At 34.4% G+C, this 19,930-nt stretch overlaps 3 protein-coding genes across 4 annotated transcripts; 2 read left to right on the top strand and 1 right to left on the bottom strand.

Annotated features, from left to right (window-relative positions):
• Positions 1 to 985: 985 nt before the first annotated feature.
• LOC137725884 (cold-responsive protein kinase 1-like) lies at positions 986 to 4,981 on the bottom strand. 2 transcript variants are annotated; one of them, XM_068464718.1, is made up of 7 exons: positions 4,722 to 4,981; positions 3,970 to 4,112; positions 3,713 to 3,825; positions 3,374 to 3,584; positions 2,924 to 3,158; positions 2,218 to 2,368; positions 986 to 1,703 (listed from the first exon to the last, which is right to left on the bottom strand). In XM_068464718.1, exons 2-7 carry the CDS (start codon positions 4,040 to 4,042, stop codon positions 1,260 to 1,262), a joined length of 1,227 nt encoding a protein of 408 aa, XP_068320819.1. In that variant the 5' UTR covers positions 4,043 to 4,112; positions 4,722 to 4,981; the 3' UTR covers positions 986 to 1,259. The 2 variants fall into 2 exon arrangements, with proteins under 2 accessions (XP_068320819.1, XP_068320818.1); XM_068464717.1 differs by having other exon boundaries at positions 3,713 to 3,828; positions 4,722 to 4,979.
• Positions 4,982 to 12,537: 7,556 nt separating this feature from the next.
• On the top strand, positions 12,538 to 16,460 carry LOC137726313 (uncharacterized). Its single transcript, XM_068465225.1, has 9 exons — positions 12,538 to 12,735; positions 12,855 to 12,954; positions 13,480 to 13,660; positions 14,015 to 14,090; positions 14,194 to 14,373; positions 14,825 to 14,922; positions 15,137 to 15,225; positions 15,324 to 15,497; positions 16,083 to 16,460. Exons 1-9 carry the CDS (start codon positions 12,570 to 12,572, stop codon positions 16,252 to 16,254), a joined length of 1,236 nt encoding a protein of 411 aa, XP_068321326.1. The 5' UTR covers positions 12,538 to 12,569; the 3' UTR covers positions 16,255 to 16,460.
• Positions 16,461 to 17,666: 1,206 nt separating this feature from the next.
• LOC137723511 (photosystem II 10 kDa polypeptide, chloroplastic-like) lies at positions 17,667 to 19,674 on the top strand. Its single transcript, XM_068462714.1, has 5 exons — positions 17,667 to 17,893; positions 18,066 to 18,124; positions 18,564 to 18,619; positions 19,179 to 19,231; positions 19,386 to 19,674. Exons 1-5 carry the CDS (start codon positions 17,734 to 17,736, stop codon positions 19,475 to 19,477), a joined length of 420 nt encoding a protein of 139 aa, XP_068318815.1. The 5' UTR covers positions 17,667 to 17,733; the 3' UTR covers positions 19,478 to 19,674.
• The last annotated feature ends 256 nt before the right edge of the window (positions 19,675 to 19,930 follow it).

Raw genomic sequence — 19,930 nt, 5'->3', positions numbered from 1 at the left:
TAAATGGTATAATATTACTAATAGTGGTACGGTACAGTATACCACTGGTAATGGTTTTGAATACTATTATCGTACCGAAAATGTACGGTACGGTACAAATACCGTACCATTACCAATGGTACAAATTTTTTGGCACAATTTTAGTATGGTGCGGTTAGTATGGTAATTTGGCAAAAAATTACACCTCTTATATTGATGGTTAGGGTATTTATCTTCAATTCACTGTGTATAAGGTTCAAACCGCCCTCCCTTCTCTTTAGTATAAAATAGATTAACAATATCTCTTGTACCGAAAAAATGGCTAACAAGCAAATATTGAACGCGTATTCAGTAGCTAGCAACAAAAAATCATTGACATTTTGTATTGTTTTATGTCAAACACAAGTTCATAGCTAACACTACCAATGTTGTAAGTCGTCGCCATCTCCAGCGTCATTGTTGTTCGCCATGGGAGATTTGAGTGTTGAAATCTATTTGACAATAGCGGGTTGATACTTACAAAGGATGTTTAGGTAAGTTAGGCATGTGATTTTAGTTCATGCATAGATTTAGAAGTACATGAGGGTGCTTTGAGCGAAAGAAATTTCAATAAAATTGTCTTAGTAGGCATGCCTTACAAGTACGACTAACATGAAATTAGGTAAGATTAAAATACTGGGAGTTTCGTATCTCATGGTCGGAATGTTTTTACACAAGCTGTTTCGCTTTCAGTAACCACCTATTATTTTTGGTGAACCTCGTCTAGTATTCAATGTTCTTCCATTTGTTTGGTTGGGTTTTCATTCTTCCAACCACTTCATGTTTCTTTACAATCTGCATTCAATAATTATATTGTCTTACCTACCATCTCCTTATTAATTTAATTTTTTTGTCAGCTTTAGAACAACGTCATGTGAAGGGTATTTTGAGAATTATTGGGCTAGAGAGCAAGATTAGCTCGTGTGATACTATTAGATTATGAATTAGAAGCGCACATTTGGACGTGATTCGATAAATGTAACGTTAAGACAATCTAATAAAGAGAGAGTACTTGCGTATACTCTATTACCGAGTCAAAATATGACACACGAAACTAAAATAATCAACATTTCAAGAACAAATTACAAAACTTTTTGGCTTACCAAGCCATGATCACATTTACAAAGGAGTATCTCCAGCTCGAAGGGTCTAGCTGAAAAAGAAGAGAGAAACACAATACAGCCGGCTGTAAAAAACTGCATAGGATAAAAATCCATGAAATCAAATTTTGTGTGGATGTGTCATATGGTGCGGAAGCTGAAGTTCTTGGTATTAGCGGCTGAGGTTTCCGATGACAAGTTCAAAATGAAGGTGGTAGTGGTGGTAGCAGCAGCTGAGGATGCTAATGAGAAGGTTGAATTGTACTGGTTGTCTGAGCCTGAGCCAGCGGACGCATTATAGGAAGATGTTGTCGTCTCTGCGCTAGGCTTGGTGTCATGAGGGCCTCGTACTCTGAGATCCATGAAATCGGATATTAAGCCTGGCTTTGTTATCTTGTCGTCCACAACCTTCTCGCCTTTTAGCATCTTGACCACATTTGACATGGATGGCCTGAGCTTCGGAGTGTCTTGGGTGCAGAGGAGACCGATCTTTAGAAACCTACAAGCCTCCTCAGCGTCAAAATCACCGTCGAGTGATGTGTCTACTAGCCCAACAAGCTCCCTCTGTTCGTAGAGTTTCCATGTCTGCAACACAAGAAGGCACTTGTCATTAATAGTGTGTAAGGTAATAGACTGGTTATCTGCACTGCATAACTCAATACAAACAAGAATTCCAGCATATTTTTAGGCAGAAATCGATATGATATAATTGAATCAACGAGTGAAACAAGTAAAACAATGAGTTATTACAAAGCATTTTATTAAAAAAATCAGCTTTTTCCCTCATCACAAACCATTGCAGTACCCTTGGTAATACAAAGCCAACATGGCTATGATTGTATGAAATGAAGATGTTATAACACGCAACTCAAAGACACACAGAACTTGTAGAACAACTTCATTTCATACAATCATACAACATTGTCCACCAACACTGTCAACAAACAACTTGCTTCAGAAGCCTTCTTGGACAAACAAAAATGTCCAGAAACATTACCAAAAATCACATATGACACATGCAGTTTTCATTAAATGCGTTTTACTTAAACAAGATTGAAAGCAAAAGCTTGTAAGGACTGAATATATCTGAAATTTATACCCTTTCAAGCAGATACTGTTCGCCAATTGGTAGTCGTGTATTTGTATTACATCTGCCACTGACTATTTCCATTAGGAGCACTCCGAAGCTATAAATATCTGCTTTCCTTGTCAATTGCCCACGTATTGCATATTCTGGTGCCAAATAACCTCTGAAACCAGAAACATAGATTTGATTACAAGACAGAAAATCTTTTTGATTATAATAGATCAACAAAGAGATAGGTAGACATCCAAAGGAAGATTTAAACACCTAATCCAATAGTACGAGTAGTTTGTAGGGACATTGAAGGGAATGACTAAACCTACTCAGGTATAGATAAATTGAAGCCTATTTTTACTTATTATGGTATCGTCTGCTTCTTGTACCAACAAAAGGAAGGTCATACAAGTAGAATCTGCTACAAAACTAGCAAGGAAATGATATAGCATGACTATTATTCAAAAGTTATTTTCTTTCCAGAACGGTAAAAATCCAAAAAGTAGAATAAACAAGTTGTTGTAAACTTGTAAACAAGATGATATTCTGTTTATCACATTTCGTGGAGGACAAAAGATCTATTGATTTCCTAACTGGCCACTGTTTTATGCGATTCACAATTGCAAACACAAAGGAAGGCAAAATTTGTAGTTATGCTTATAGAACAGATGTTAGGTTTGAATTTCAATTGCTCAATTCTAAAAGGAAGAGAGACATCACAGCTTACATTGTTCCTGCAACACGTGTGCTAACATGGGTCATGTTGGGAGGGATAAGTTTTGCAAGACCAAAATCTGAAATTTTAGGCATTAGGTCTTTATTGAGGAGAATATTGCTTGCTTTGATATCTCTATGAATAATATGTGGACGTACTTCCTCATGAAGGAAGGCAAGCCCACATGCAATCCCAATGCATATTTCACGCCTAGTTCGCCAACTAAACTGGAGATTACTGCTTCCACCTGGAATGAAAAGTTTAACAACCTAAGTTTCAAGAATAAATTGATCTCAGGAAAGGACTGATTCAATACTGATGGAAATACACCTCTGGATGTAAGATACAGAAATTGCAGAACTGATCCTTTATCGTACCCAAGCACATTAACTACACATTCACGCATTCACACGCACAAATGTAAATGCCAATTTCAGCTCAAGAACAAAGCTAATAACTTACCAATAAGATTTTGTGCAAGGCTATTATTCTCAAGGTAGTTGTAGACCAGAATTCTTTGGTTTCCTTCAACACAACAGCCATAGAGCTCAACTAGATTTTCATGCTTTATTTTTGAGATCACGTCAATCTCAGTCAAAAACTCCTTCACCCCTTGTCTTGATTCAGCTGAAAGAACTTTTATAGCAGCAAATTTTCTGTCTTTAAGTTGGCCCTGATTATTCACAATAACAATTCAAATGGACGTCACTCACAATGTCGAGGAGAAAGAATGTTTCAATTATGTACCAAATGCAATATTTGTATACAAAACATATATTAAAACAATAAATCCAAGTTTACCTTATAGACAGAACCAAAACCACCTTCGCCGATTTTATTGGCTGGACTAAAATCTTCAGTTGCGATTCTCAACTCTTTGTAAGTGAATAGTTTAACATTGTGAATGCCAGAAACTTCTGTTACAAAAAACCTTATTCAGGAACTTAAGGCAGGCATATAAGAAAAGTACTTTGGGACATTTGATTCTGATAACCATGCCAATGAACAATAATCTCATAAGAGTAATGCTACCTAAAATTATCAAGCTTTCAGCTTACCTTCATCAATATCAGAACTGGGTTTTCTTGATTTGTTCACAATTCTACCGCATAAGAAGGAAAAACAACCCATAACTGTAAGAGACGCCAATTACCAAAAGGTCAACCGTTAACAGATGCTTCAAACAAAACGACTTCAGGACCTGCCACATTGAACCGGTGTAAGAACACATGTTATACAGAAGCACAATTGGATCAAAATGAAATATCAAAGGCTTTGAGTAGGATATAAACTTTCAAACAACATTACTTATTGCTCTAAATCCAAAAACTTTAACATTGAACTAATAATCTCGACAAATAAAGAGTTGTCCTTGTCTCGATCGAACTAGATAAAGTATGGCTTCACATAACACCATAACAGTAAGAAATGCAAAAACAAGATAAAAATGAAACACACACAATCTACAACCAATGTTTCGAATTCGAAAAGCCATGGAGTTGACAGGAACAGAATGAAACAAGCATACAAGAAAGAACCAAGAATGCATCCAAACTGAAATCATTTTTCCCTTTCGGATCAATCAAAACTATGACAAAGATGTTCAGTCAATCTGGATGTTTGATGGACTGAAAAGGTTTCAACTTTAAGCAAAACCAAAACTTAACAAAAATGCAACAGCAAAATAAACACCTCAAATAGTTAAAACAGATAGAACCCAGAAAACAAATGATCAACATCTACCCAAATAATTAATCCAGAAGAAAAAAAAAAGATCGAAAATTTAAAAGAACCCAGGAGAGAAGATCACCTGAGGAGCTCAGAGAAAGAAGGACAGAGAGGATCTTGGCTGCTTGTTAGTCGTTGGCGTTGGAAGAGAGAATTGTGGGGTTTGGAGAAGATGAAATAGAAGAAAGCAAATATTTGGATTTTTTTGTACGGTGAATGAATGTGAGAGGGTGAGGACACAGAAAGTCTCGGCAGAGTCCAGTTTGGTTTGCGTACGCCTTTGAATTTTCAATTTTGTATAATATGAACCAAATGGCATTCGCCATGTAAGTGGCGCGTATGCTATTGCTGGTGCCGTTTACTTGTAATTTTATATGGGAACAACCGAACAAGTACAAGAGAAGAAGATTGGAATTGTCAGAAAGTCAAGCTTCAAGCGCTGATCCTCTTCCATCTTATCCTCTTATATTCCTTAATTTATTTTTCTTTTTTTATAAAAAAATTAATATAAAATATTAACGTGACTTAACCGTGATCGTTCAAATAAGAGAGAGAAGGGAACGAAAAAAAAAAAAAAGAGGGAAGAGACGTCTCTTTATTTTGGTGCCTAAGACTTGAAATTGGCATAACCCTGAGTTGTTTACCATCAATTATTTTAACATTTTCATGAAAAATTTTGTTAAATAAGGACAACAATAACAAAAACACACAATTTAATAAACAATGGACCAAAATAATTTGACAAAAATTGAGGACATTTTTGTTGTTTAATTAATGGAGAATTTTCACATAATAACTAAAATGATTGATAGTGAACAAACTCAGAGACTACTTATATTGATTTCAAATCTTAATGACTAAAGTGAATAGTTATGTCAATATCAGAGATTATTTTAACTAAAAAACTTTATTTGTCATTTGTACTGCAGTTTAGTGGTATTCCTCTTCATTTGTAGATGAGAGGTTTATTGTTGGATTCTTGCCAAAGATGAATTTGAACCACATTATTAGAGCTAGCTCAGTGTGAAGCTTAGTCCACTCCCCAACCCACTTAGTGTTAATAATTTCGTGTGTGAACAAAAATAATAATAATAAATTATTTTAATTTTTATTTATTAAAAGCGATATTTTATTAAACTGTACAGAAAGAATGGTTTAAAATCTGAGAAGAAGACATAATATTGTAATTTTGTCTAGCATTTCATGGGTGCGCCTCCTTTACACCGACTGTACGTGCAAAGAGAACTTACATAAGCAAGCCTATCTTTTCACCCCATGCCCCAACCTGAACGAGTTGGCTCCAAATCCAACCTCCTCATTCTAATAACCTTCAGAACAAGTAGTTAAGAATATGAGCAAAATTAATCCCAATACAATTGACATTGAATCAGAGGGGGTGTTGAGGGAAAGCGAAATGTGCAATCGCACAGTACTCCAAATTTAAAGAGGTTCTTAAAATTTTTGTCACCTGATATTTATATGTAATAATGTTTTATATTTAAAAATTATTTTTGTTAGCACTTTAAATTCTCATCGTGCATTCCTTATAAGCTTTAATTTTTTTCCTTTCTAAATATAAAAATTTGGAATACAATGAGATACTTTTAATGGCAATAATAACACCTTAAAAAAACGGTATTTTTCAATTTATTATATAATAATGTTATATATTCAAGTGAAATTTTAAAGTTAGAGTTTTTGAAGTTTTTTTTTTCTTGTTTGGTTATTTAAGATTGAACTGCTTTTGATTATTTAGTGAACGTTATGTTTGTAACTCTTTTTATTTATTATTAATGATATTTTTTAACTTGCAATTAGTGAGTGCTAAACTTTTTTTTTTTATTTAAGTGATTACTTTCTAGCGTTAATACATTGTTTTACCTTTTTTTTTTTTTTTAAACTATCTTAAATAGGGGCTCTTTTATTAATTTCGCACAGAGTCTTCAAAATCTTAGAGACGGCCCTGCATTGAATCAAGTGGTCCAAAACCCTTTGAGCTCTTTATTATAGGCTTCTACTTTTAACGTGTGCGAAAGCGCACAAAGACGGTGATGTTTTCATCGGCTATATACTATTCTGCATCTTATATTTGATGAGTAACCTTTAAATTTTACTATTATTAGAGGAGGGGGGAGGATTCAAAACTATTACAATAATTTAGAAGAGGAGGGAGTTTTGAATTCAGGACACATGCGTAGAAACACAACATCCGATCCAGTAGAATATTGGACCACATACAAACGTTGAAGATGAAATCCTACCTAATATAAATAGTTTCATTCATTTTTAATTAGTTTTGAATCGAATGCTCACATCCTCTCATATCGTCAAGGTTTCCTAAAATAAAATAAAAATAAAAAAAACATAATATCAGAGAGATAGCCACCTAAAATAAATAGATGGTTTCATTATGGTTAAATTGTCAAAGATATAATAAGGAGAGAATTTGTTGAACCAACCGTGTTTAAGTGGACTTTATTGTATGGGGTCATGCTCTCCTAAGGTCTTCGTTTTGCGAACATGTGAAATGCATATTAGCTACAAAATTATATTAGTTTAGATTCAAAGGCTTAACATATTTGACAACTTAATAAAACAAAACCAACTTAAAATATTTCAAACCTTTGAATCTCTACTAATTAATAAAGCACTCATTATCAACCAAAATCCTATAAAATTACCAATTTAACCCTCTAATTAAAACAGAACATGAATAAGAAATATGGGGCGGAAATGTAACTTCATACAACCAAATTTTGCTTTTTTTTTTTTTCAAAGCCTCACTTACATGTGAAACTAACATATCTCTAATTATAAATTGGAAAAAAGAAAAAAAGAAAAAAAAAAAAAAAAAAAACACTTCTCACTTCCACATTTTCTATCACTTCCTTCCTCTCTCCTTCTATTTCAAAAACAAATATAAAAAATTTTCTCTCACACTTTATATGTATTCATATTCTAGTGTAAACTAATATAATTTTATAATTAATATATAAATCCGCAAAATAACGAGATGGGACCTGTATTGAGTGTCATGGAATCTGCATAATGACATTTTGTATTGTCCGTACAAGTACCGGGTCCCAGTCCCACCTAAAAGCTGTACAAGATATGATCAAGTGGGTTTAGCGGAGACTTTTTCTTTATGTCGAAGGGTTTTTTATATGAAGACTTTGAATTCTATTTCTTGAAGGCTTCATCGTTCACATTTCAGCCGTATAGGAAGTGTCTTTAAATGACGTAAAAGCTACTAATGAAAATGTTTTGAAATCAATTTTTAATAAAAATACAACTACCATTAATTTTAGGAATCGAACACAAGATATACCCGTGTAAAATATGTATCTGAAATTTGTTTTCAAACTACTTAATCACCATGTGATGATTATATATGTACACACGATTTCGAAGTTTGAACATGAGCATGGTGTTCATGTTTTGTTGGGTGGAGGGGGGGGGGGGGGGGAAGAATGATGAATGTCAAAAACCTTTGTTTATTTTCTTGACAAAGGAATACACAAGATATTGACGAATGAAAAACCCAAAAAAGGAATCTGAAAACTTTATATTTGGAAAAGTAATCTCATGACTTTGAATAGCATCCACGTTAATGGAGAAGAATGATACATGTCAAAAGTTAAAACTTTGATTTATTCAAATATTTTTAGTTAAATTAGTTGCTATGTACAACCTACGATGTATTTGAGCCGTTTTCTAGCAGTAATTTTGCCGCTTAAAGACAAGTTGTAGTAAGTGGTCATCTCAGTTTATACAATGTATTTAAGAGCATCTTTAAAAGAGTTGTTAAATTCACATTTTAATTAAATATGTAGAGCCACAGAGTGGCTAATTTATGAAAAATTATTCGAATGGTCACATGTAAAAGTTTACAAACTTTTCTTAGACGTATAATAACCTTAACAACTAAACCATAGTTCCATCATTCATAACCTATAAAACAAATAACAACACAAATTACAATTGCCCGCGATGCGTTTTCATATTTTGAAAACATTGCATTACAACTTCATTATCAATGAAAAAAAATATTGCTCTCAATATAAACCACCATGCTATCACCCAACCATTGATCTTCCATTCGGTTACGCAATAGACTATTCATAGTAATCATGCGGAAAAGGCTCTCTCCACTGACACAGTAGCAACCAGTAGAAGTAAAGCCAATGTAATTAACAAATACATATGATTATATACTTTATTCCTCCCTATCTCCACCATTTTTTTTTTTTTTTTTTTTTTTTTTTGGCAAGACTACAAATTCCTTTCAATTGAGAAAATTCAACACTCAAATGCATATAAAAAAATATAATGCCCAAGTTGATCTTGAAGTGCCAAGGGTTGACAAGTAGAAAATTCATTAAGATAAAATTATCAAAACGAATTAGCTTTTGTTCATCAAAAGCCGAGAATGAATCATCCGGACCAAACATGCCAAACAAAGAAGCAATTATGTATTTACTTTATCAAAGCAACTATTTAATTCCACAAGTTGCTTGTCAACGATAGCCATAAAGAGCTCTACATGATAATGATGGAAGTTTGTGATTCTTTGAGCTCCATGTCTGATCTCCCTCAAGTAACTTATCCATCATCCATGCTAGAAATCTCAATATCATGATTTGTCACAAAATGAAGACACTTGATCAAGCAAAAGATAAAATCCATTATCTCTCATGTTTTATAGTTGTTGCTTGCATACCTTGACCGAAGCCATTGGATTCATAATCTTTTGATCTCTCTTCTGTAATGTTTGTAACAAATCTTTTGTAGCCCCAAATATAGATTTCATTAAGAATAGGTGAAACACAAACTCGAAAGATTGTGTATCTCCCAATGACCTATTTGTTTCTCCTGTTTACCTATTGAATCATCATCAAGAATCATTTCAAACACTTTCACCAAGGAACCAAACGTGGAAATGATACTAATCAAGGTACCATAATGTGAGTTCTAACGTGTGAGACCAATATGCTTAAGACTAGTTTCTTGATTTAAGCGTCGCTCTGTTATAAGACAATCGTCTTCAAGAACTTCTGTAAGATCCTTTTGTAGTTGACCCCTAACTGGATCACGATGCTTACAAGACGCTCCAACAATAGTAACCACATTATTTGTCAATGTGAAAAAGTGGCAATATCAACATTTCCATTTGCCACTGCAACAAAAGCTAGTTAAAGTTGATATGCAAAACATGAACATAAAAAGCACAAGGATTTTCTCTTGACATCCTTGATTTAAGACCACTGAACTCATTATTTATTATACTAGCTCCACCGTATCCTTGCTCTCATAGTATGGAAATACTCAATTTGTTTCTTGAAAGCAATTGATCTATGGACTTCTTTAACTCAATTGAGGTAGTCTCAGTAACATGTTGAACATTCACAAACCTTCCGATTACTTCTCCTCTTTTATCTACATAGCGAAACATCACCACCATTTGCTCTTTAGTTCAAACATCACGTAATTCATCAACCATTCTAGAAAGAAAAAAAATGCACCATTCATATCACAAAAGGATAACATCAATTGTTTTAGTGGCATACCCATTAACAAGGTCCTTTTGAATTGAAGGAGCAACTAACTTTCTCGGGAGCATTTTATAAGACAACAACCTTAATTTTCTCATCATGATGCTAGAGAAATTGCAAGAGCTCTATATAGTTCTTCCTATTATCCGAAACTTCTTTTTCATCAAGCCCACGAAAAGGAAGATCTCGCAATAAATATCTAGTACAATCAATTGCCACATTCAACATAACGCGATAGTCAATATGGCTCTGGTAGGTGTGCTTGATCAAAACTGTTTTAATATGTTGCTTTTGATTTATTAGATCCAAACATTTTTGCTAGCTTTATTGTGAATACTAGAAACACATCCTTCATGTCCCCTAAGAAATTCTAATCATTTCTTCCAATTTTGGAACCCTTTCCCAACAAAGACATCATTACTTCTTTGTTGAAAATTGCAACTAAATAGATAGCAACATATACAATATGTTGCATCCTTTTTTTATATTACACACTAGCCAATGGAACTCATCACACTATTCAAAATTAAAGCGTCGAGGAACCCCAAAAAAAAAGTCTATTGATGTCACGCTCTAACCCGTGAATAAGGAGTATTCACGAGTTAGAGTGTGAGTTATATCTTAGCTATAGACAAATTCTATAACCAAGACATGATAGGAAAAAAATTTCAAATATTTGTATTGTAATTGAAACACAATACATCATATAACAAAATTTTACATAAAATTCCTCGAAAAAAGGTGAGAATAAAATGAAGTCCTAAGGATCATAACAAAAAATAAGAAAAAAAAAATCTATACTTTCTAGGGGTGAGCACTTGGGACCGAAACTGAAACACGAATTGAATTGAACCGCAACTAACAGTTTGGTTTTGCGATTTTGAAACGGTTTCGGTTTCAAAACCAAACTGCAACAAAGAAAACAGTTTGGTTTCGGTTTTGGGTTTTCAAAACCACACCGAAACCGCATTTTATGTTTTAAACTTTTAATTAGTTCAACTAGGTTACTGGACTATCATCCAATTTTTCACTTCGAGTCCTGAAGGCTGAAACTCATCTTCATCTTTTCCTTAAAACTCATCTTCATCTCTCTCTCAAAAGTCAAAACCCATCTTCATCTCTTCCACAGTCGACATCAGTGCCTTGAACTCACTACGTGCGACCTGGCTACTTGCATCTCTGCGACCTCACTGCTTGCATCCCTAGATCCCCTTCATCTGCAAATCAAAAGCTTTGCAAAACAGACTTGGCAATTCATTCACCTGCTCTTCATTCCAGCTAATATGGTAAGAACTTGGAACTGGTATTAGTTAGTTTAGTTAATAATTTGTAATTAAATTAATTTTACAGTTAAGGTTCGTTTGAATCAAAGATTCAAAAGGGGAATTGGGTTAGGGTTCGTTTGAATCAAAGATTCAAAGGCCTCCTAAACCTTCAAAGAATAAGTGTCCAAAAGGAAAAGGAAAGGCAAAGGTTTGAAACTTGAACGATGCAATGTAAGTTGAAACCAAGACTTTGTTGAATTCCATGAACCATTTATTTTTTTTGTTGTACTAATGCCATAAGGCATTTTGACATTGAACTTTGTTTGAAACTTTGAAGTTTGAACTTTAGTTGTATTATGACAAACTTAACTTTTCAAATGGGTTGTAGTAAAGTATTGTGATTGGTGATCAAGTTGAATTTTAGTAGATGTGATGCGTAAGGATTTAAAGTTTAAACCCATTGATGCATTGGATGTTGTCTCAATTTAGTAGTTGTCATTTGTTGCAGTTTTGGTACATGTTAGCTACTGTTTTTTGCTGCACTATTAGACGATATGGGGTGACTGATGTTGCATATGGATATTAGACGATATGGTGTGACTGATGTTGCTAGATTTTATGTTTCCTCTTTCCATGAGATTCTCTATTAAGTTTAATCCCTTAATTTGACGAAGATTGACATCTAGATGCTGCCAGATTTTATGTTTCCTCTTTTTTTGCAGTTTTGCCACTGTTTGTTGTTGTAGTTTTGCTGCATTGTTGTTGCTATTTTTGGCTTTGCTGCATATTCATTAATTAATATATGAGGAAAATAAGACCATCTTATGCATAAATATGTGTATATTTTAAATTGTACATTTTTTTTCTCAAAAACCAAACTGAAGCCGTTTGAAACCGCATCGAACCGAACCAAACGGTCTAGTTTCATTTCTGTTTTGACTTCAAAAACGCACCGAACCGTACCGCAAAAAGTTTTGGTTTCGATTGCGGTTTCACTCGAAACCACACCAAACCACACCGCGCCCACCCCAAATACTTTCGTTTTTGTAGAACCGTGGGCCGATTATTGAGGCCCGTTAAGAGCAAGCTTGAATCTTTAATGGTCCAACAATAATGCTGAAAGCTGAGTTAATGGTAGAGATCCAACTACCAACTGCCTTTCAGTTTGTGCCGGAAAGTGAAGCAACGAACGGTGGGAAGGAAGGAAAGAGAGCAGAGCAGACTTTGAGCAGCAGTGAAGCAATGAATACCACTAAAGTTGCGGTGGTGGGAAGTGGAAGTAAAAGCATCAAAATTCAGAACCCATTTTTTACTTTCCTTTTTCCTTTTGATTTGTAATTTGTTTGTTTAATCTCGTGATTAAATCATATTATCTGATCACTGATTTGATTATTGCAGTTTCAGGAGCAGTGTGTGCATCAACTCTCGCCAGAAATGGAGTGTCTGTAACTTTGTTCGAGTCTGCCAGAGGCCCCGGCGGCCGCATGTCTCAAAGAAGGTACCTTTTCTACTCTTGTTTTACAAATTTACGTCCACTTTCTTTTCAAATTTTTTTTATTTAGTTTGGGGATTAAATGTGCAATTGGTTATCAGAAATGGGTTTTTTTCTTTATTATGCTTTGTTTGGTTAGTGGGAAAATTTTGGCACACTGCATAAGATTATATTTTGAATTCTCATTATTTGATTGACCCTTTGTTGATTGGAAGAAGTCCAAAAGACAAAGACTGAGGTTTTAATGTATGCGATTAGGGAAATGTTAGAGGATTTTGCTAAATTATTCAAGTTGTTTTCAAACTGATACGACTGCTATTTTGAAATGCCGTATCGGTTGGTTTATCGCTGTTGTACAAACTGATGTGACCACGTAGTACATTTACCATTTTATCAAGAAAGAAAGCCCTTTGATTTCAATGTTATTTGGAAATTCAAATAACTTGGGAAGGAGTTGTTACAAATGATTTTCTTTTCTCTTCCCGTTCTTACAACAAATTCACTTATTGTATCCTTTTCAAATTCATATAGAGAAGTTGTTGAAGATGAGAAGGAGCTATTGTTTGACCATGGTGCTCCATTTTTCAATGCCAACAAAACCGAGGTTCTCGGTCTTGTTCATGAATGGGAATCAAAGGGTCTTGTTGCTTGCTGGAAAGAGAAATTTGGCTTCTTTGATCGCATTTCCAACAAATTTTTTGACCTTGAACAGGTTTGCAAGTACTGCTTTAATCAGCAAGCGTGTTTTATAATGACTGGAAACATGTCATTTGTGAAATATGTTGGGTCATGGGTACCTATGCTTCATCTTGATTACATCATAAATCATTTATGTGTTTATCTAGTATTGTCGTGTTAAGTTGGCTCCAAATTATAATCGTAAGGATTTCTGGATATGTTTTATCCTCTATGTCACTCTTTTCTGTTATCATTAGTCTTATAATAAAAATTTCAATTTCTTATTGTTGTTTCTGCTGAGTTTTGTTAAACAAATGTCCCACCTGTCTCATCTATTTTATTGTCAAGAAATGTCATTTCAGCCAATCTGAATATCAATTTCATTTAGGAAGGATTAATAAGTAAGAGATATGTGGGTATCCCAGGCATGAATTCTATATGCAGAGCATTAAGCCAGGAGCCCGGTATGTACTAAACTACTGATTTTGTTGGAATGATTTCCATTCAAGGTTGAATATCTACTTCCATTATCCCTAATTGCTTACTTTGCGTTATAATTTTCTTTAGGAGTGGAAAGTAAGTTTGGGGCGAGTGTTGGGAAATTGGAGTGGCTAGAGGATGAAAATTTGTGGTCATTGATAGGTTCAGATGGGCAAAATCTTGGCCAGTTTAAGGGAGTGGTTGCAACAGACAAAAACCTAGTTTCGCCCAGGTTTACAAGTGTTACAGGAAGACAACCACCTCTTGGTATTGAACTCACTCCTTCAAGTTCTTTTTATTTGAAGTATGTCTAGAAAATTGTCTGCAATATTTATTCCTTTTATTAAGTGGCAGTTCTTGGTGAGCTTGCCAGTGTTAGTGGTTTATGTTATGCATACTTTGTCCTATTGGTGGGTCAAATCGACGATCTTGTCCTGCTTGGTTAATATTTACGTGGATACTACAACCATGACATAGCAGCAAATACTTGTTTTTACTACATATCCCTTCCTTCTTCTGACCATTTGGACTCTAGCTATGGAGGAAATGAAACTTGAGTAGGATGCATCACATTGAACAACAGTTGGAATGCTTACAAAGTGTCATTGCATTGAATAAAGCCTCCTATTTTCTGACCTCTTAATTGGAACTTGACCGCGTTATTTTCTGAAGAATAGCATAATAGCATTGTGGATCTAACCATTTGTGATGTGTGCAGATTTAAATTTAATTCCAGAGTTGGCGGTTAAGTTAAATGATATTCCTGTCCATCCATGCTTTGCTCTCATGATAGCATTTTCAGAGCCTGTGTCATCAGTAAGATATTTATTACGCCTCCTTAAAGTTTATGGTCATCTGTAGACTGTGCATTCATCAAATTCTACATGGTTCAACTTTTCCTTTTTCTCGGGATTCTAGGTTTGGCTTCATGTATTCCTGCAACCTTTTGTATCACATTTTTAGTTTGAACTCTCTTTTCTTGTATTTGATGTTGATCTGGGCTGACCCTGGTGCCTAATTTCTGACTCAGATACCCTTCAAAGGTTTCTCAATAAAAGGTTCTGAAGTCTTAAGCTGGGCTCATTGTGACAGCAGCAAGCCCGGCCGTTCTGCCTCTAGGTATTCATGGAATATAACAATCCACCTCGTCATTTTTATTTGGTGTTGGCGTTATCCTTATCATTTTGCCATCTTCCGTTTATTTGTTTCTTTTTAAGCGAGCGATGGGTTTTGCATTCAACAATGGAGTATGCTCAGAGTGTAATTGCTCAAACTGGACTTCAGAAACTTTCGAATGCAACATTGACAAAAGTGGCTGAAGAACTATTCCAAGAATTTCAAAGCATGGGACTTAATATTCCACACCCCTTTTTCAAGAAAGCTCATAGATGGTCAGTATATTCTAGAACTCAATATTTAGTGCTAGTTGTCTAATACTAATCATATCACAAACATAAATAAAAGGACCTTTTTTGGCCAGCAATACAAGGACTGTTTGAACTCGGGCCATTCGGTACAGTATGGGGACCAAGCTTTATTAGTAAGCCAGAAAAGGCAGTCGAGGTCAATTACCTCGATTTTCAGGCTGAATCAGCCTGAACAATCTTTCCTCTTGTGCATTCTTGTACTTGGTTTTAATCGCACAGATAAATGTCTTTTATAATGTAGCTGTCTTTTCACACAATGAGGATCCCTTTGAATGTTGTCCAAGCCTAAGCCAATCTGTGAAATGCACGGTTAGAGATTTAGAAAAATCTTTGCATCAAAGTTTCCATAAATTTCTTTTTTTTCTTTCTGTTATATTAGTTTAAAGTCCACAACAGGAACGAAAATACTTGTGAGTTTGGGGATCTGAAATAATTAGGTGAAGGTGTAATCTCAAAATGCAGTCTAAAATCATTTATATATATTTGAGTTCATTCTTGATACGCTGCAATGCTTTAAAGCTGTGTGATACCATTGGATTTTGTTTGTAGGGGAAGTGCTTTTCCAGCCGCAAGCGTAGCCAGAGACGAGAAATGCCTTTGGGATAAAAACAAGAGGTTTGCCATCTGTGGAGATTTCTGTGTTAGTCCGAATGTTGAAGGTGCTATAGCTAGCGGAATAGCTGCTGCTTCAAAACTCACAGAGATCCTCAGCTGCTTATGATAATTATCATTAGTGTTATTATTTTAACCAGTAATTTGCTTTCTTTTCCTCTGTATTTGGTTCTTAGTACTGAAGTTTGTAACAACTTGGTTCGACTCTACTAAGAAAATAATCTCAAATTTATAAGCAAATGTGTTGTTCATTATTCACTATGAATTATGATGTTATAAACCATATATGAAGAAATTCCATTTCATTTCAAGTTCTTTGTTCTGAGCTCAATGTAGCACTACTTTATTATATTTTTTTTTTGATTTGGAGGTAATTCATTTGCACTTCTTTAGTGTAATTTCTCGCTTGATTTTCGATTACCACTAAAATGTAGCATGAAATTGAAAACATGTAATAGGGAAGTAAGGAATCAAAGTAGTTAGGTATAGAGGAAGTAGAGAAAGTGAATCAGAGCCTGTAGTCTCCTCTAGTTGATTTGATTCTTGATTTTAAAATCGTACATTACGAATTTTAAGGATAAACATTACACTTTTTTATTTATTTTTATTTCATGTGTCAGTAAACATATATAAAGAAATATAAATTAAAATGATTTCACTACCTCATATTTTAACAAACACAAGCAATTCAATAGTCAAAATGGTTCTAATTCACGTTCTACGTAAACTAGCATGTTGCCACACACATGTGTGTGTCAATTGGCTCTATATTTTTTTTTTCGTTTTTGTGAATTTCTTATTTTATTTGAAAATTTAATGGGAGAAACAATTTTAAAATTATGAATGTTTCACCGATTTTTCCTTTTGACATTATATATACATATAATTTACCCTATATATATATATATAGTGAATTAGATACAGATAAAAGTAGAGAAGTGTTATTGACACTCTAAAAATCTTATTCTACACTTTTTACAAATGTATTTTTTTTTTCCAATATAGAAAGTTTGGAGTGTAGAATGAGATTTTTGGAGTGCTAATAACAATTCCCTAAAAGTAACAATTCCCTAAAAGATCCTCATCGGATCATTTTTCTGGGAATCCTAGCGATCCAGTAATTATGACCGTTCATCGTACATCGTTCGGTCAAAAATCGTTAAATACTATTTATATTTAATTTAAAATTTAAAATTTTCTAACTATATGTTGTACGATGAATAATCAAAATCATTAGATCCCTAGGATCTCCCGCGGATCCTTTTCCGTAATTAAGAGGCGTCTAGGTTCAATCCCGAAAGTTCCAAACCACAAATCTCTTTCCCATTTGGCCCTAGTCCACGTGTCAGATTCAAAGACGGGGTCTTGGATTTGCATATATCCAAAGAGGAGAAAATTCAGAGCAAAAATATTCCCATTTGGATAATGTTTTGCAATATCATATCCACAACCACCCAATGAACCATTGCCACGTGTCCACTCTCCCCCATGCTTAGTGTTTTTATTATCAGGGACTTCGATGCCGCACAACACACGATCAGCAAAAGAAAAAGCAGCAGGAGTCCAGAGAAGAGAAGCTTAAGCAAAAATGGCAGCCTCAGTCATGACTTCTTCAGTGAGCCTAAAACCATCTCCTTTCACTGTTGACAAGCCAGCAGTGAGAGGCCTTCCCTCTCTTTCCAGGTCTTCTGCTTCATTCAAGGTGCAAGCAAGTGGCGGCAAGAAGATCAGGACTGCCACCCCCTATGGTAGCACTATGTGTATGATAATCTAGTTTTTCTGAATTCAAATCTCATGGAAGAAAACAAACTATATCTCAATTAAAATATAAAAACAAAAAGTTCGATAGAACTACATAGACGGGCCTTTTTCTTAGCTAGGATTGATTTTGATAATACATAAAATAAAAATGTGTTGCAGGAATTAATGGCGGCATGGACTTGAGGGATGGTGCCGATGCCTCCGGGAGGAAGGGTAAGGTAATTAATTTGTCTTTCTTACTTTTCATTTTTGTTACCATTTACGTAATAGCCAAACTACTGTGCTTCGCATCAAACAAAGAAAATCATTAAAATTGTGTTTCACATCGGTTCATGTACTAGGTCAATATGAACTATATAAGCGCTTGCATGAGAGACTTATTAGTGAGTAGTTTTTTCTTTTGTTTTTGTTAATAAGTTGAACCTGTGATCTATTACTCTAATCCTAACTCATTACTCCCTTCGTTCGCTACGCATGCGCACTTGGACTAACCTAAAGGCTTTACATGCCCGTTATAGAAATCTATATATATGTATCTATGAATGTTCATTTCAATCTGCAGAAATATATAGATTCCTTCTTGTTGTTCTTTGATCAGTGTCATGCATATTCAATCGATCTGCTTTGTAATTTTTGGACCCTTAAACTTTGATTCAGGGAAAGGGTGTCTACCAGTTTGTAGACAAGTACGGTGCTAATGTTGATGGATACAGGTACAACTCTCAAACTTCATTCGTGCCATATATATGTGTGAATATTCTCACTGTTCTATTTAGTTTACTTTTGGATTTAGATTATCTACTTCTCGTGGTACTGAGTTTTTTATATGAGTCCTTTTTTCCCAATTTAAGGGTTAAACTTAAATGTGTAAATTATATTTGCTAAAATTATCATTGATTGACTTGATAACCTATCTCTTATTTCAATGTTTTTGAAGCATCCATAATATTACCTATGGTATGAAAGAGTATTATATATGGATGCTTCTAAACCCTAGCATCCCAGACTATGGTTTTAAGATTCAGAAGTTGTTTTCGATTTAGTTATCAAACATTTCGGATTTTGTAATAACGTGAGATCGTTAATTAGACTATTAATAACAGCTCCCTATTAGAAGAAACTAGCTCTCTTTTTTGTTATATTTTCTATTTTTGTTTGACAAGGAGTATCCTTTTAGTTGCTTGATGCCCTCTAACGGTCTAGGCATTCTCAAAATGAATAAATTTTCAAATTAATTAGGCTGTTAAGTTATTTCTGATAATTGATATGCAGCCCCATCTACAACAAAGATGACTGGTCTCCAAGTGGTGATGTCTATGCTGGGGGTAAGCAACTTCAACTTCATAAGAATATTGTTTAATATGCTTAAATTTAAGAATTCAGAAGGCACAGTTGCATTATCTTCTTGCTTGACCTGATGTAGTAATTAAGTAATGCTTATGAAAGCGAATTAATAAATTAATATGCATGAAAGTGCAGGTGTTACTGGATTGGCCATCTGGGCAGTTACCCTAATTGGCATTCTTGCAGGGGGTGCTCTTCTTGTCTACAACACAAGTGCTTTGTCATAGTAAATTTATTAATTATTCATCTTTGGTTGTAATTTATGTGTTTTTAATTACTATAGCCTGTCCCAACTAGCTGCTCTAAACAAGAACATTAAAGAAATACTGTGTAAACCTTAATTGTAATGTTTTGGCATGGATCCAGTTTGATGCCTGTAGTATATTGTGCTGGACTTCTTTATTTATTGTTCGAATTTTATTTAGTTCTGAGCTGGGTTGGATGTGGATTGTATTTGGCGGGTGAGTACGCTGTCCGTGCATATAAGGTTTATTTTCCTTTGTCCCTGATCTCGAGGAAGAGGGGAATTGAACTTGAAAACTCCTTTAACAAAATTGTGTTGAGAGTATGAATTCGACATCAAAGAAAGAAGCATGCATGTTATAAGTAATTAGGCTATTCTCCATATTATTAATTAGTTTTATGGTAGAACTTCAACTTTCTTCAAGTTGAAACAAGTA

The sequence above is a fragment of the Pyrus communis genome, chromosome 2 (assembly GCF_963583255.1).
Source record: "Pyrus communis chromosome 2, drPyrComm1.1, whole genome shotgun sequence".
Classification (NCBI taxonomy): Eukaryota; Viridiplantae; Streptophyta; class Magnoliopsida; order Rosales; family Rosaceae; genus Pyrus; species Pyrus communis.
This window is presented reverse-complemented; position numbering and strand designations above follow the sequence as displayed.

Bases quoted from the DNA above. Each gene is read 5' to 3' on its own strand.
- LOC137723511 (XM_068462714.1), top strand. From the start codon at position 17,734: ATGGCAGCCTCAGTCATGACTTCTTCAGTGAGCCTAAAACCATCTCCT. The intron at 18,125-18,563 runs GTAATTAATTTG...ACTTTGATTCAG, and splicing joins CCTCCGGGAGGAAGGGTAAG to GGAAAGGGTGTCTACCAGTT. The intron at 18,620-19,178 runs GTACAACTCTCA...ATTGATATGCAG, and splicing joins GCTAATGTTGATGGATACAG to CCCCATCTACAACAAAGATG.
- LOC137726313 (XM_068465225.1), top strand. From the start codon at position 12,570: ATGCTGAAAGCTGAGTTAATGGTAGAGATCCAACTACCAACTGCCTTT. The intron at 12,736-12,854 runs GTAAAAGCATCA...TGATTATTGCAG, and splicing joins TGCGGTGGTGGGAAGTGGAA to TTTCAGGAGCAGTGTGTGCA. The intron at 14,091-14,193 runs GTATGTACTAAA...AATTTTCTTTAG, and splicing joins AGCATTAAGCCAGGAGCCCG to GAGTGGAAAGTAAGTTTGGG.
- LOC137725884 (XM_068464717.1), bottom strand. From the start codon at position 4,042: ATGGGTTGTTTTTCCTTCTTATGCGGTAGAATTGTGAACAAATCAAGA. The intron at 2,369-2,923 runs GTAAGCTGTGAT...TTCTGGTTTCAG, and splicing joins ACACGTGTTGCAGGAACAAT to AGGTTATTTGGCACCAGAAT. The intron at 1,704-2,217 runs GTATAAATTTCA...CTTGTGTTGCAG, and splicing joins AACAGTATCTGCTTGAAAGG to ACATGGAAACTCTACGAACA.